The sequence below is a fragment of the Nannospalax galili genome, unplaced genomic scaffold, assembly GCF_000622305.1.
Source record: "Nannospalax galili isolate Female #2095 unplaced genomic scaffold, S.galili_v1.0 scaffold397, whole genome shotgun sequence".
In the NCBI taxonomy this organism is placed as follows: Eukaryota; Metazoa; Chordata; class Mammalia; order Rodentia; family Spalacidae; genus Nannospalax; species Nannospalax galili.
This window is the reverse complement of record NW_008341879.1, coordinates 3,743,593-3,758,249: the sequence shown is the minus strand read 5'-3', so window position 1 is coordinate 3,758,249 and position 14,657 is coordinate 3,743,593. Positions and strand designations below refer to the sequence as shown.

Here is a 14,657-nt window from a genome sequence, read left to right as displayed (position 1 = left end):
AGAACAGAATTATAGGTAATGCCTAAGACGAAACTTAGTGAAATTACCGAGGAATTTTCTGAATTTTTCTTTAAAGAAGAATGTTTTTCTCTTCTAAAAGTCTTCAACAGTATTAACAGACCTAAAATACTTTCCACTGATCTCCTGCGTAAGCAAATACTGAATGCAGCCTTCGATTACTGGCTCAGTCCTGGAGGAATATCAAAGTCTGCTAGCACAGCACAGGCACGAAGCAGGAGCTGAACAGGACAGTGCACATCGGGCAGTACACACAGGGTGGTGTACCCGGGATAGAGCACACAGGACAGCGCACACGGGACAGAGCACACAGGGTTCAGCCACCTGGGTGTGAGAGACACCTGGTGCGGATGTGACAACTGAGCTGGACTGCACAGGAGAGAAAAGTCTGCAGAGAGGACAGCTGGCCACAGCAGCATTAGCTCCACTTCTCTTTTCTCATTCAGCCTCCCATTTCACTGTGGGGGCTTCAGCCACCTGATCACCTGTCTCCCTGGGGCTTCAGCAAGTCAGTGGCACACTGAAGAATCTCAGGACTACGTGTTGAGTGAGTCAGAGCATGAGAAATACCAAGACAGCATGTGGGAGTTTAGAAAATATCCCTATCACACATAACACAAAAGCTTTAAATAGAGCCTACAAAATTTAAACGTTTGTAGAAATTGACTTCTATGTAAAACTTTGAGACAGACAAAAAATAAAAATTCATGTGGTTATATCCTTTGGCAAAGGAAGGGGCAAGATAGGAAAGATTATTATTGAGGATTTTTTTTTTTTAGATTTTCATGAAGTCTAATGTGGCATAGGCCTGTGATCTCAGGAGCTTGAAGCTAGATCAAGAGGCAAGATCAAGCCAGTCCCGGCAATTTAGCAGGATCCTGTCTCAAAATAAAAATGATTAAAAAGACTGGTGAGAAGGCCTTGTACTACTTGTGTATGGCCCTGGGATTGTGAATTCCCCTTACTATGAAAAAAAGAAAAAGCTTTCACGAAAATAAGACAGAGTGACAGTTATATAATACTCATGCTTCAGTTTCCTAAGAAACATTCTCTTTAGATAGATCAAGAAGAAATGGAAAACACCCACAAAACAAACAATTTACCTAACACTTATATGGTCATATTTATCATTACATTGATATTCTTAAAGTCTTTCGTCATCTGAAACTACTGCAGATGGAGTGTTAGGATGGGATTTTGCTCCCATGGCTTCTTACTCTGAAATATCCAGGATGACCCATCCAGTCACCTCTGTACGGGTCTGGGTCACAGGAAGAGATGGACAACAATGCAAGGACAAACTGCAGATCTGCCAACCTGAAATGCAGATGAGTAGCAGTGTGGAAACATCATCACTGTGAACTTAGTCCTCCTCCTTCCAGTGAAAGGATTTCCTTTCGGGGAACCATTAACCCTTGCCCACACTGTTAACAGTAGGCGTCGGTGCAGAACAGGTCTCCCAATTGCAGCCCTCCTAGCTGCCATCTGTAAGATTCGCCTGACCAGTAGTAAGCATGACTCTATTTGAAAAGGAAGTCAGCATTACTGGAGGACCTAGAGATGGGCAGAGAAGCCCATGGTTTGAATGCCTAGAACCAGACTACCCCCACCCCCATCTCTGCAAATACTCCTAGTCCTCACAATGGAGAGCCATAATGCTTTCAGTCAACATAACCTAATCTGAATAGACTTACCACATGTAATCAAAAGAATCCAGGAGAATATTCCTGAATAAAGTCACATATCGTCCTGCTTCCTGAGGAAGGACGATGAATACCTTTTCCATGCTAACACAGTAACACTGACATATGCAGAGCTGTGCATGAAGGATTGAACAGGTTTTCATGGACAGGAATAGAAAACCCTAAAGAGCATAAAGTTGCTTTGCAAAAAAACATGTTCTGAAAAAAACATGTCTTTGGGTTAGTAACTAACACAAGGCTGACTACAGGTATTCACTGCACCATATACTTGGGACTATTACTTACTTTCTTCCTAGCATTAACCTTTCAAAGCCTATTTTCATGTTGCAGAGCCCTGCATAGAGGCTCAAGCTACCTTATGCCTCACACACGTGGCATTCATTATCATTTTCACTTGCCCTCTTGAGCTCAGAACAAATACGGATCCAGTTGAACAATCATGAAGATGTGTGTTACAGAGGATCAAGGACTTGGGCATCGGTCTCATGAACACAAGTTGGAATGAGAAGGATCGCTCAGCCCTTTTTATTTTAACCCAATGGAGACACCCTGGTTCAGTTAATATCCGTGTCCTGCAGAAGCAGCCTGAATGGCCAGGTGTACTGGCTGCTTGCATCTCTGCAGCCTCTCTCACAGCTGCCTTGAGACAGGTGTTGCAGACCACTTACAAATAAGGACACCACCACCCTGAGATGTATTGCATGGTAAAATAATTCAAGGCATCAATTTTGAGAATGTTTCCAATGGACATTAGCAGATGGACAGATGAGGAGGACCCAATGTCAGGAAAATGAGTACAGTTATCTTAAAACAATAAATAGCACATATTTATTTTTTTCTCTTTTTAAATGTTAACATCTAAAGGAGATCTTTATCACTCGAGCAATCGTTAGAAGAATGACTGTGATTAAAAATGTGTAGGGCTAAGCAGATAGTAATATAAAATATCCTCTATGAACCACCCACTTGTGAATTAAGGCCAACAGTTCTCACAGGGCCCATGCTTACTAAGCTATATCTGACTCTTTGCCAGTCTCTTTCACTGAGAAACACCAAAACTTAGACAATATAAATCAACCACAAAGCAAAAGTGAAGAAACTGATTATAAGTGATATTGAAAACATCGAAAATTCACAGTCATTAACAATGAATCTGAGAAGTCAGTAACTCCCTGACAAAGGGAAAGACTCACTGATAACACAAGCACTTCCAAAAAACACTCAAGAGAAAGCTGGGGTGTGGTGGTTCATGCCTTTAATGCCAGCACTCAGGAGGCAGAGGCAGGTAGATCTATGTCAGATCTAGGCCAACCTGGTCTACATAGCCAATTCCAGGCCAGCTGGGGCTACATAGTGAAACCCTACCTCAAAAACCCAAGCCAGTCCCCTAAAAAGAAATTCAAAATTTGAAAGATTAGAAAAAAAGATTCTTGGAAAAACTGGTGGGCTCACAATTTAAAAATGTTCTTAAGTATATCTATCCCTCAAGTGTGATCTACTACCAAAGTTTAAATAAATTATGTCATTTGTTAGCATTCCTAACATTATCTCAGAAAATGTAAATCAAAATTATTAGAGATATGACAAAATCCTTACAGTTTTAGTATTTAGTTTTGATTTTTTGGGTGTTCCTCCCAAACTCTTCTGATTCCCAGCTATGCAGTATCATGAAATTTATTTCTAGTTGACTTTCTTCAAAAGGGTACAAGCCTTTCTGATTTTAATTATTCTCAGATAACAATACAAAGGAAAGGCCCTGAAAAATAACTAAATAACTACCAAGTCATTAAAAGTTTATAAATCTAAGAATGAAACATAATCTTTAAACCTCAATCATCAAAGTTAATCTTCCTTTTGGTTGTAGCTTAACTAAGCTTTTGATTGGAACATCAAGTGCCAGTGTAGTTGACAGAGTGGGAACTCTGATAAAATTCAGCTTATTTACTGTAGAAAGAAAGAGAAAAGAAACAGAGAAGAGGAAAGAGAAGAATAAATCATGTCCATTCACAAACATTCCTGAAATACTACAGTGTTTTAGTAATGTTTCAGCATTTTTGGTGTGGTGATGTTTGTTAAAGACATTTCTGTGACTTTCTGTTATCAGCCAATGAGTGGCTTCAAGTTTTGAGCTGCCATTCAAAGGGAAAATCAGTACTAGAATTCAAATATCCTAAAGCACCTTTCTACACTCCAAGACCACACCTAAATGCTTACAGTGGTCAGGTTATTCTGAAACTCCTTGTAGCCCTAGAATTTAGCATCTGTGTAATTCATGTCCCCTTGCCACAAAACTTCAAAAACCCAGGATAAACCATAAAAATGCCATTAGAAATCTAAGAATTATCTGCCTCTAACAGGAGAAAGTATCACTTAATTTTTTTCATGTAACTAAAATTAAATTTCTCAGCAGAAAAATCTAGCATCAAGATATATTTTGAAGATCTTATAACAGTTATGTGGGGATTTCTATCTCACTCTGGCCAGTTCTCAGATGGCGCTTTCTTGTCCCAAAAGTCCCCTTCCAGAGAGGAATACATCAAAAGTTCTTGTCACCCACTCAAGCCTCACCCCAAAGCTTTATGTAATAGAGAACCAAGCCTGGGTGGTTCACTAAACAATGTTCAACTGACATAACCAGGCCAGGTGGAATTCTCCCAGGGCCTGTGCTCCATCAGAATCATCCCAGAAAACTAAGATACATCTCATGCCTGTCGATGGCTTCTTGTTCACCATGTGGTCCCATCCATCTCAGATCACAGCAGGGAGTCCACCCACCTGAAGCTAGTCAAAGGAGGCACAGAATTCTTTTTCTAGTTTACTGTGCTTTGGGACTCTATAGAGAAAGGTGGGGGAGGGAGGAAGAGGAGTGGGGAGGAAGGTGGGAGAAAGGGGGAGGGAGGGAGGGGGGGAGGGAGGATCTACATTCCAATCAATGTAGAAAATCTCAGGTTATCACACTCCACAATTTCTTTGGGCCTTAGTTTTTAATCATGACTATAATAGAGACATTGGTACATGATCTACAAATTTCTCCTTTGCTATGTAGTTTGTTTATGTGAGCTGGAACTTCTGACAGCTCAATTTGTAAATGTTTATTAGTATCAACAAGAGGTGTACCATGCATTCAGAAATATTTACACTTAAAATTACATCTGAGTTTAAGTATCTTTCAACTATGCCAAAATCGCCATTTCTAAGCTATTCATAGAAAAGGCAAAGAATTATTTTTAAAAATTAGTCTTCCTGACAGCATTTGATTCTGTTATCAATTATTTTATTTTTCTTATTGAGAGAGGCTCTCATGTAGCTCAGGCTGGCCTCTCTATGTTGGCAAGGATGACCTCAAACCCTTCTGCTACCACCTCCCAACTGTTGAGATCATAGGAGTGGCCACACATCAAGCTCAGGCTCTTCTCTCAACAGTTAACTGAAATAGAAATTTAAAGCATCATGCACAGACCAGCACACACCATTTGTAGAAATGCATCTCTTATTAAAACTTCCTTTTATTAAATGTCGTATGATGGGCTAAATCTTGATCTCAAATTTGTGATACTTTGTAAATGGTAAATAATACAAGCAAATATGAAAATATATGCCATTCAACCACAATAACTAAAAGTGCACTATAAAAGTACAGCCAGTGGAATTAAACCCTTTTACAATGATTCTGAGTCCCTAAGCTCACACAAATAAATGTATTTACAGCTGCTCTTCTAAATGAAACTCTTTTATTCTTGTCTGTACACAGTACTTGCAAAATGGTATGTCTAATAGGAGTGAACAGGGGTTGTCTGGATGTCATGGGGAGGGGGAAGGAACAGGTAAGAAAGGGGACTGAGGGGGTTAGGGTGACAGGAAGGTAAGAGAAACAGTGTAAGACTAGGGGAGTAGAGACTAGACAGAATGGGAGAGCTGGAGGCAGAGGGAAAGGAGACTTGGGAAAAGCCTGAGGAGGGAGGGGCCTGAGGGAATGGGGAGGGAGGGGGGACAGAGGGAAGAAGGTAAAGTAGTACGAAGAGCAGAGAGGCACAAGGAGGAGGAAAAACAGGGTGAGAGGAAAGGAAGAGAAGACAAGTTCCTATCTGGCTGAGTAAACCACTGCAGAGGAATACTACCCAGCATCTGAAGAGTCTTGTTTAACTCCATCAATGTATTTAATATATTACTAAAACCAATTCATAGCACACATACATTTATGTGATACACGGTCAATATATTAATAACAATAGAAGTTCTATTTTATAACATTTTTAAACTTCATTTTTTTTAAACTCAGAAGCATGACAAAGTATTTTTTAAGTCTCAATCTACTTATTGAGCACCAATAAATACATTCAGTGGCTAATGTGCAATGTCTTTCCCAAGCACAGCAATCATAAGTTCCTTTGACGTTAGCAGCAAGTGGGAGCCAGGAGTGCCCTCTATGGACGGTGATGGCCTTCAGTTCTTTCTCTTCTGGCTCTCTTCTTTTGCGGAGTGAGTGAGGAGAGAAGAGCTTCTGCTTTTCCTGTTGCCCGTATCTCTGGATGCCATTTTACTAGGAATATCCTTTATATTGGCTGATTTTTCACGATTTTCCTTGGGCTTAGCACTTTTGTCTGGATCTGCTCTCGCCTTTTCTCTGTCTTTCTTACCTCGAGGAGATGCCTTCCGGGATGTATCTGAGTCAGCCATCTTCTTACCCTTCCTTTCGGTCCCCTTTTCCTGCTTCCCCTTTTCTCTCTCTTCATTCCTACTCTCCTTCCTTGACACAGATGTCTCTCTTTCCTTCTTGAGGTCTTCTTTAGTGGATTCTTTAACTTTCAGGTTTTCCAATCAAAGGAAAAAAATGTTTACTGATGATACCTCTTAATTCACAGAGGAGCAACTTAATGAAAAAGCAGTCTTGTTACCCATTGCCCCACAATGGAAATGCATGTTCAAAAGGGTTAGTTCACTAGTTTGTAAGTTGGCTAAAATGCAATGTAAACCTCTGTAAATAGCTACGAAAGGAATTCTGGAGACTTCTCATCTTATGTTTCCACCTTGAAATATGTTTCACTTGTGTTACCATAGGCAATATTATGGAAATGAACCCATACATAAGGGAAGGCCTTTATACAAAGTGTTAATCCATTGTAACTATGATTTCATAAGGAAAGGAACTTACAAAAACAAACTTTAACTTGTTTTTGCAGAAAGATAATTTAAAACTTTTAGCATGAACAAACATCATATCCTTAAGATAATTGTTTACAGTACTCAAGAAAATGTGCAAATAAGTTAAATATCATTTAATTGTCAGCTACACAGAAATTCATGCATACACATTTTAAATTGACATCTCTCTAGCATTTATAATGATAAGCTGAATTTTTTCTGCTTAGAGTCAATATTATGAAATTAGTATTCCTGTAAGTATGTTTCCCTGCTGATTTATGGAGAGCTATTCAAGGCACTGTACAGGTCTTAGGGGAGAGAGAGCACATTTAAATAAAAATATAGATAATTCCAAGTCTTACATAAGATACTGCCCTCTCTCACACTGTTTCATATAAGGTTTAACAGAGCAGTTAGCAAAAGCCTTAAACTCAATGATGCTCTCTCATCAGGAAATCACAAAGTACTTACTGTTTAATGTGGATTTAAGTAGCAACAAAGAAAATAAAGATCGAATATAGCAAAAAGTGAAAGATATTCTAATGAAAATTACCTAAAATTCACATAACACAAAAGGTCTTCAAATTGAACTCTAGATATATGATGCTCACAAAAGACTTTTTACACTTTATCTTTCTAGACAGTCTAGTTGAAGTTTTGATAAAATTTTCTTCAAGCTCCTGTAAGAACACAGAATAATACTCACAAAGAAATCAACTGTAAGTCTGTATTTCCCACTTCATTGCTGTTTGTGGAGCAACAGAAAGTGACACTGCGAAAGGGATTAAAATGCCTGCACAAGGCTAGCCAGCCTTTCTCTGTACTGTATTTTTAAAGTAAATCTTTAATGCTTAATTTGCCTTTACAAATCAGGAGGTAAGCTTATAATTTATTGGCCATTTAGTTCTGCATTGCTTACATAAAAATAAAATGGTAGTAATTCAGTTTTCTTCTTGGGAATTATTCTGGTGGGATGCAAAGTTAGGACATTAAAATCTCATCAGAAAACAGAAAAAACACATTTAAAAAACTCTGAATATCACATAGTAAAAGTCTTACATGTTTGCGTTACACACACATACACACGTTACAAACAATATGTCAAGCACTTGAACACAAAAATGTGTAAGTTTTTAAAAAAAAACCATGCACTTCTTCCATGCCCATCTCCCTAACGAACATCAGTGTTTACATGTAAGGACGCAAAGGGTGTAATAATGAGAGGTTAGTATACATATAATGGTCGGCAAGTATAGCAATTTTGCATTAGGATATGCATTAGGATATCGAAAAGCAAATTCTAGAGCCACATAATTTAGTGCTCTAGATTATAAGCTAAGTTTTCATTTTACTGGAAGGTACACGTTAGATCGCACTAACTTTTATTGTGCTCTACAACAGTATCATCAGAACTTGAGGAGAATTGAAATCAATCACTGATGAATTCATCATTGTACAGTTATTTAAAAAGTCAGACCATGAAAGGTTTTAGACAGCAAGGTAAGATGGTATGTATTTGTAAATTTTATATAAACATTCAAAAAATATGCTATGATGACATTCTTAATCTAAGGCTACTGGAAAAATCTAAAAACATGAAAAGGAAATTAATTAAAATTATAAACTAGAGGAAGCAGAATTCTTCAGTTTGTCTTGAAAAAAACTATTCATATAGTGCACCCAAAACCAAAAAGCTGTATTATTGAACCACGTAGCTGCATTTATACAACACACCCAGAAAATGTCATGCACCATCAAGCATGAACTTGTTCACTCAAGGCTACTTTGAAAAATAGAAAATAATACCTTTAGCCTTAGTTTTCCTCTTGGCTACCCCACCAGGTCCTTCTGTTGGTATTTGCAAGACAAAAATAGGTTATAAAAACAAAGACTGATGAAATTAAAATTAAATACCTGTAAGTTAATTTAAATTGATGCCTCTATGAAACAAATTAAGGTACTTAAATTCACCACTCAAAAAACATTCAGCAAACAGCAGTCATTGAGTCCTAAGAGGAAGGCATTTTAATCTATGGACGAGTCAGCATCACAATTTGCACTAGACCTTGGCACTAGATCTTCAAGAACCCTTGGCTTTACTGTTGGACTCTCCTCTCTTTGTGGGCAATAGGCTTCTCAGGTCACAGATGATCAGGGTAAAGGGCTAGGGTCCTCACTCCCAGATTCCATCACCACTGCCTTTTATGGAAGAACAGCTATTCTGGTAGAACTTTAATGTTTGAACAAGCACTGCTTCTCTATCAGTTCAAGCTTATTTTTTAAAAGTTACATAAGCAAATAATACATTATTATGTAAGCATACTTTAACCTGTCACTCTAAAAACATTGCAACACTTTCTACTTCCACTCTTGGCAAACCAAGGTTCTGATAATAGGCTTCTTTTTGACCCTGTAACAAACATCACTACTGAAAGCCTTTCAGCATACATACCCTTTCCAACCAGGCTGTACTTAGATTTTCATTCAAATGATTCCCTTTTCTATTTCCCACTCTCATATATTTAATACTATACATCTTACATATACAATATAAAATATTATATATTTCTATTTCCCACTCATACTATTTAATATTCATATATTGACAAGCTCTCTAAAGTGGCTCTCTAAGCTGCCAATACATCTCTTAAGTGTATTAGGTGGGAAGCATATCTGTTATTATGGGGAATGGTGTGTGACTGGTTACCCAACAGCTACGTCGGGGGTATAAAAGAAAATCCCTAACCATGATATTTAGTCATACTACAAACTATAGAATCCACTCTGTTTCCCCAAATTCTGATCACACTCCCACTTTTGGCGTGAGATATTCTCACACTGGTCTAACTGTTCACATCCTCCATTCTTTATTTTTTTTATGTGTATGAGTGTATTGCCTGCATGTGTAAGCGTACCCATGTCATGCAATGTCCTTGGAGGCCAGAAGAGGGCTTCAGACTGCCCTTGAACTGGAGTTATAGATGACTGTTAAGCCGACATATTGGTGATGGGAACCAGGTCCTCTGCAAGAGCAGCCTGTGTTCTTAACAACTGAGCCATCTCTCCAGTCCCCACCTGTACTTTTTAAATCATAATTGAATCCAGGCTTTTATTAAAAATTGAATGAACTGACATGTTTCAATATATTGATAATATTTTCTTTGCAGTAATGCAATGCCTGCAGAGGTCAGAAGAAGGTGTTGGATCCCCTGGAACTGGAGTTACAGGCAGCTGTTAGTCACCATGTGGGTGCTGGAAATCAAACCCAGGTCCTCTGCTGAGTCATCTCTCCAGCCCCACATCCTCCATTCTTAATTCCTAATTTCTCTCCCCTTTCTCTACTTGGAGCCAACTGTGTGCATCAAAAGGGGTAATTCATTTGAGAATGGTTAATTTATTGCAGTTGAAACTTTATAATCACCATGATGCGGGGGTGAGGGTATCTTGCCATTGGCTACAATCAAAAAAGAAGGGAAGGAGGGAAGGAAGCGGGGAGAGAGGGAGCTGTGATTAGTTCTGCTACATATGGCAGAATCTGTCCAACTATCTGATCCACACAGAAGACCTAACAGCTGCATCAGGCGAACAATTATTTTTCAATGACAAAGTTTCATTCTTTTTTTTAACTCCATCAAAAACGATGTACCACTATGTAATGTCAAATGCTGTTCTGGAACCACTTCCTAGTAAATTTAGTTCTAATTAGAATACTAAACCTACTTTTGTAATACCAATCTTTAAATATGTGGACATTTTTAATGTATAAACGAAATAAGTGTAAGACTCAAAACAGCTGTTAGCACGTTAGGACCTGCCAATGCCGTGTGTTCTTCCCATGGAAGGCCCAGGCTTCCCCCCATTACAATATGGGATGGCAAAACCAGACAGCTGCTCCCCACACCCACTCCTGAGAGCAAAAATGAGCTAAAATGATGAAATGCTATGTATGCTACGCTCCAAATGCCAAAACACTAGAGAAGCACCAGAGCAGAGAGACCTTCAAACACGAGTACCCTACTTAAAACCTTCCCTTTGATGTAAAGTTTTAAAGTGGTACAACTTATCCAAGTGCAAAAACACACAGCATTCCAAAGTATCCACTTCAGCTACCTTTTCCAAGCTTAAAAAATATAGGCAGTAATTCTTCAAACTTTTTACTTGAAAAGATTTGGGCTAATAATTTAAAGCAAATTAACATATTCAGTTTTGGAGTTAAGGATATGGACAGAAAAATCCCAGTCCTTGGGAAAGAAGTTAACAGAGGAACACGTGAGCAAGCACAGAATCAAGAAAACGCAGCTGTAAGTCAGAAGAGCAGGGCGGGAGGGAAGCATGCACTGTTGGGTCTCGCTGGTTACTGCATCTAAGGCTCTTCAAGTTGGTTTTTCTAGCAGACTAGGCAACAAGGCTGAGAAAGAGGGACCACCCAAGACCTTGCATGTTACCCCATCAGAAAGACAGAATAGGGAGTTTCTCAGGACTTGAAGGAGACAAGGCATCAGAATTTGAAGGGTTTGTCTGAATTTGTGTGTTGGGAAGGGGATGAAGATGAGCAGAAGTGTCTATTAGAGAAAAGCAGCTGAGCTACTGTGAGGGGAATGGGAGGGGAGACAGGAGAGGTGCAGACTAAGGAACAGGGTCAGCTTTGGCACCTGCAAACTATAGAATGTCTAAAGAAACAAAGCAAACTCTATGATGGAAGGAGATGGTATAAAGGTTGGGGACAATGGAAACGAGCCCCAGTCCACTAGAAAAACAGAAACAAAATTACCTCTGAAGAGGAATAAAATGACCTTGGAAGATGAAAGAGCCTGGGAAAAGTCTATTACACCAATTAAAGAAAAGGTCACAGCACCAAGGTCACCAGTCTCCAGAGAATTACATTATTAAGGTCTCTGTGGCCTCTGGTGGCTTTGGAGCATCAACAAACACAGCTTAACATTTGCCTTTGGTTTCTTTACCCCAGTGCCAGGGGACCCAAGGAATAACTATATCAAACGATAAAAATCATACCAGTGCTCTTTACATCAGTTTCCAAGTAGTGGAGAAAGTTCTATCAGAGCAGAAAAGCAAGCCTCTTGCTACTAGAAATCTATTTGGATGGAAGTTGTTTTTACTGATAAGAGGGCATTGCAATTTAAAACAGTCTTAAGATGTAAAGTCTAAGAGAATGGAAAAACAGAACCAGCATTACTTTCTACTCATCAATGTCTGTGTATTACTCTGGTGCTGTTTAAGGTGATTACTGTTAACAGATCTAGTGAATAGGAATACAAGAGAAATTTAAGAAAACAAAATAAAATGTCTTACATTCTTCCCTTAGAGGAAGTTGCCTAAAGGCAATTTATGCTTTTTGGCAATTGCCACAGAGGCATCACACCACACATTTTCAAAATGAAATATCCACTATGAAGTTTAATTGTGTTAATGATTAAGCCAATGGTTGGACATTTCAATACATGCAATAGACAGGACTTCAGAAGACTGGCTCCATTTAGGATATCCATGAAGCTCTGGAAGGCTCCAGAGCTGGTATCCTAGAGCTGGTATCCTTCACAGTGGGGTGATCTGGGCCATTCCCACAGTCCCTGGAGAAACCAGTGAGTCCCTATGAGTCTCAATTTCTTATATTTCCTTGCTTACACTGGAAAACCATATCCATTCCAACATGGACTACTTATAGCATAAAACAGGTGTTATGCATTTAAGGAATGGCCTGTGGGATCAGCAAATACAGCAGCAGAGTTGCATGACAGGACATTCTATCAAAATTTTTTTTAAAGAGCTACAGTGGCAAGTGGCACTGTCAGAGAAATCTGTCAAGAAAGCAAGCTATAGACTCACCAACTCAGTAAGATGAATGAAAATCAGAACACAAAACTAAGTGATGAGACAGGGATCTCATCTAGAAACAGTCTGCATGAGAGCAGACTCAAATATACTAGAGACCGTGGAAAGACCACCTGAAGGCCTTTGTTAGCACAGGTCAGTCTGATGAGTGAACTTCAAAATGTCACTTCTCTCAAAAGAAAAAAGAAGTCAAAAAAAACCTTTCACTGTTGTTTAAAAGCCTTCAGTATTTCGGTGAGCCAGGGGAAACTCCCAAGGCCCTTTGGTTCTTCACCAATATGTAATATTATTCCCACTAACTGCTGTCATGTATTGGGTTCAGCTCAGGTTAAACAGAGTCAAAGATCTAACTCCTAGGTTCAAGGAGCCCAATTTAGCATACCTAGGTATGACACAATTACCTGAGCAAATACAAGCAGAAAGTCCGGCATCCTTGCTCCATCAGTCATGTATGAACATAATCTGAGTTACTGAATATTTTTGTGAAGTGCTACAAATATACAAATATACATCATGATCAATGAAGATTACACAGCCCAAACAAATCACAGAAACCTTGTAAAGTGTTTTACAGACTTCAGAGCTATTCCCCAGTCCTGTGTAGAAAGAAAGGGTCATGAGTACCAAGCCTTAAGATGTAACCGGCCAAGCAGTAAGACAAGTTATAGCACATCTGCTCCCACAATTCTGCAAATATTAAGAGAGCTAGGAAACACTGTATTTAATATAACCAAGGATAAATGGAAACCAACCAGAATTCAAGCACAGAAAAGGTTTTTCTTACATGTCTAGATAGGCTCTGTAACACAGGAGACAATTTGTAGAGAAAAGAAATCAGGTGCATGATGAACAAGCAGGACCACCCAGCATTCCATCCTTGCTTGGCTTCTGCAGGATCCCAACAGGCAGCAAGCTGACAGCCAGGCTTCGAGTTAGTACAGTCAGCTCCACTCCTGCAGATGCTTGCTCCCCACCATTCAATCCCAAGGCAAAGAACAGCAAAAAGAAGTCGCAGAGTCAACAGTGCTCCTGCCTGGTTAACTTGAGACCCCACCGCATTTTCTACAGGAGAGCAGGGCACTGCAGGAGGTAGGACAGTCAATTTGGGGGCAATGCTACATCCAGTGCACAGCACAAGCCACGATCTCTTAGGTCACCAACACTGAAAAGGCAGAGCTAATACAGTATAATTTAAGATTCTAGAACTGTAAATAAATGCTCAAATGTACAGAATACAATGTTGTCTTTTTAAGTAAACTCAAGTTTAAAGACATTAGCTGCTAAGAAAATATATTATGAACCAAAATTACAAAATCAACCCTTAGAAAATTCCAAGTTAGGCATATTAATCAGTAAAACTTAGGAAAAGTCTTATTTGCTTTAAAACACAATTTTGCAATAACTTTATTCTTTCTTAAACACAAAAAGCCTTAGGCACAAGTTGAAGGAGGTCACAGAAATCAGGGGTTCATCAACTACCTGTATTTTAAAGTCATCAAAGTCTTTTCAAATGGGCTGATAAGGGGCAGCATAAAATAAAACAGAAGTTGACATGTCACACCCTTGTATTAAACTTGGGAAAATGAGGCATAATTAATTTCTGTACATAAAATGTGTATTAGTATCATGACAAAACAAAACCTGATGAGAAATTAATTATAAACTTTTTAATACACAAATTTAATTATTCCTTTCTGACTACAACATCTATAGTTAGTGGGCAAGGCACATGAACAGTATTGCTTTGGAAAATATTTTTCAGCCATTTGGGTAAGTGACTTATTGAATATATGGCCTAAGGTTGTAAATTTAAAACTAATGGCCTTTAAGTATTTCCCAGTATTTAAATTCAAAGAGCAAGGCATGAGCCAGACAAAGATAAAATTGAAAGAACATTATCAAAGAACACTCATTTTACTACTTAGCTGAAGGCTGAATGGAATG

At 38.8% G+C, this 14,657-nt stretch overlaps 1 protein-coding gene across 7 annotated transcripts in view; it reads right to left on the bottom strand.

The window, feature by feature from the left end:
- The window catches only part of Asph (aspartate beta-hydroxylase), a 251,777-nt gene that overhangs the window by 183,392 nt on the left and 53,728 nt on the right, over nucleotides 1-14,657 (bottom strand). For 2 of the 7 annotated variants that reach the window (XM_029565632.1, XM_029565633.1), the window contains 2 exons: nucleotides 8,670-8,711; nucleotides 5,808-6,523 (listed from right to left, as the gene is read on the bottom strand). The exons of the other annotated variants lie outside the window; for them this stretch is intronic. In XM_029565632.1, coding sequence (XP_029421492.1) covers nucleotides 6,165-6,523; nucleotides 8,670-8,711 — 401 coding nt within the window. In that variant the 3' untranslated portion in view covers nucleotides 5,808-6,164. Of the gene's footprint in view, nucleotides 1-5,807; nucleotides 6,524-8,669; nucleotides 8,712-14,657 lie in introns of those variants that run through there. 7 annotated transcript variants of the gene reach the window in all.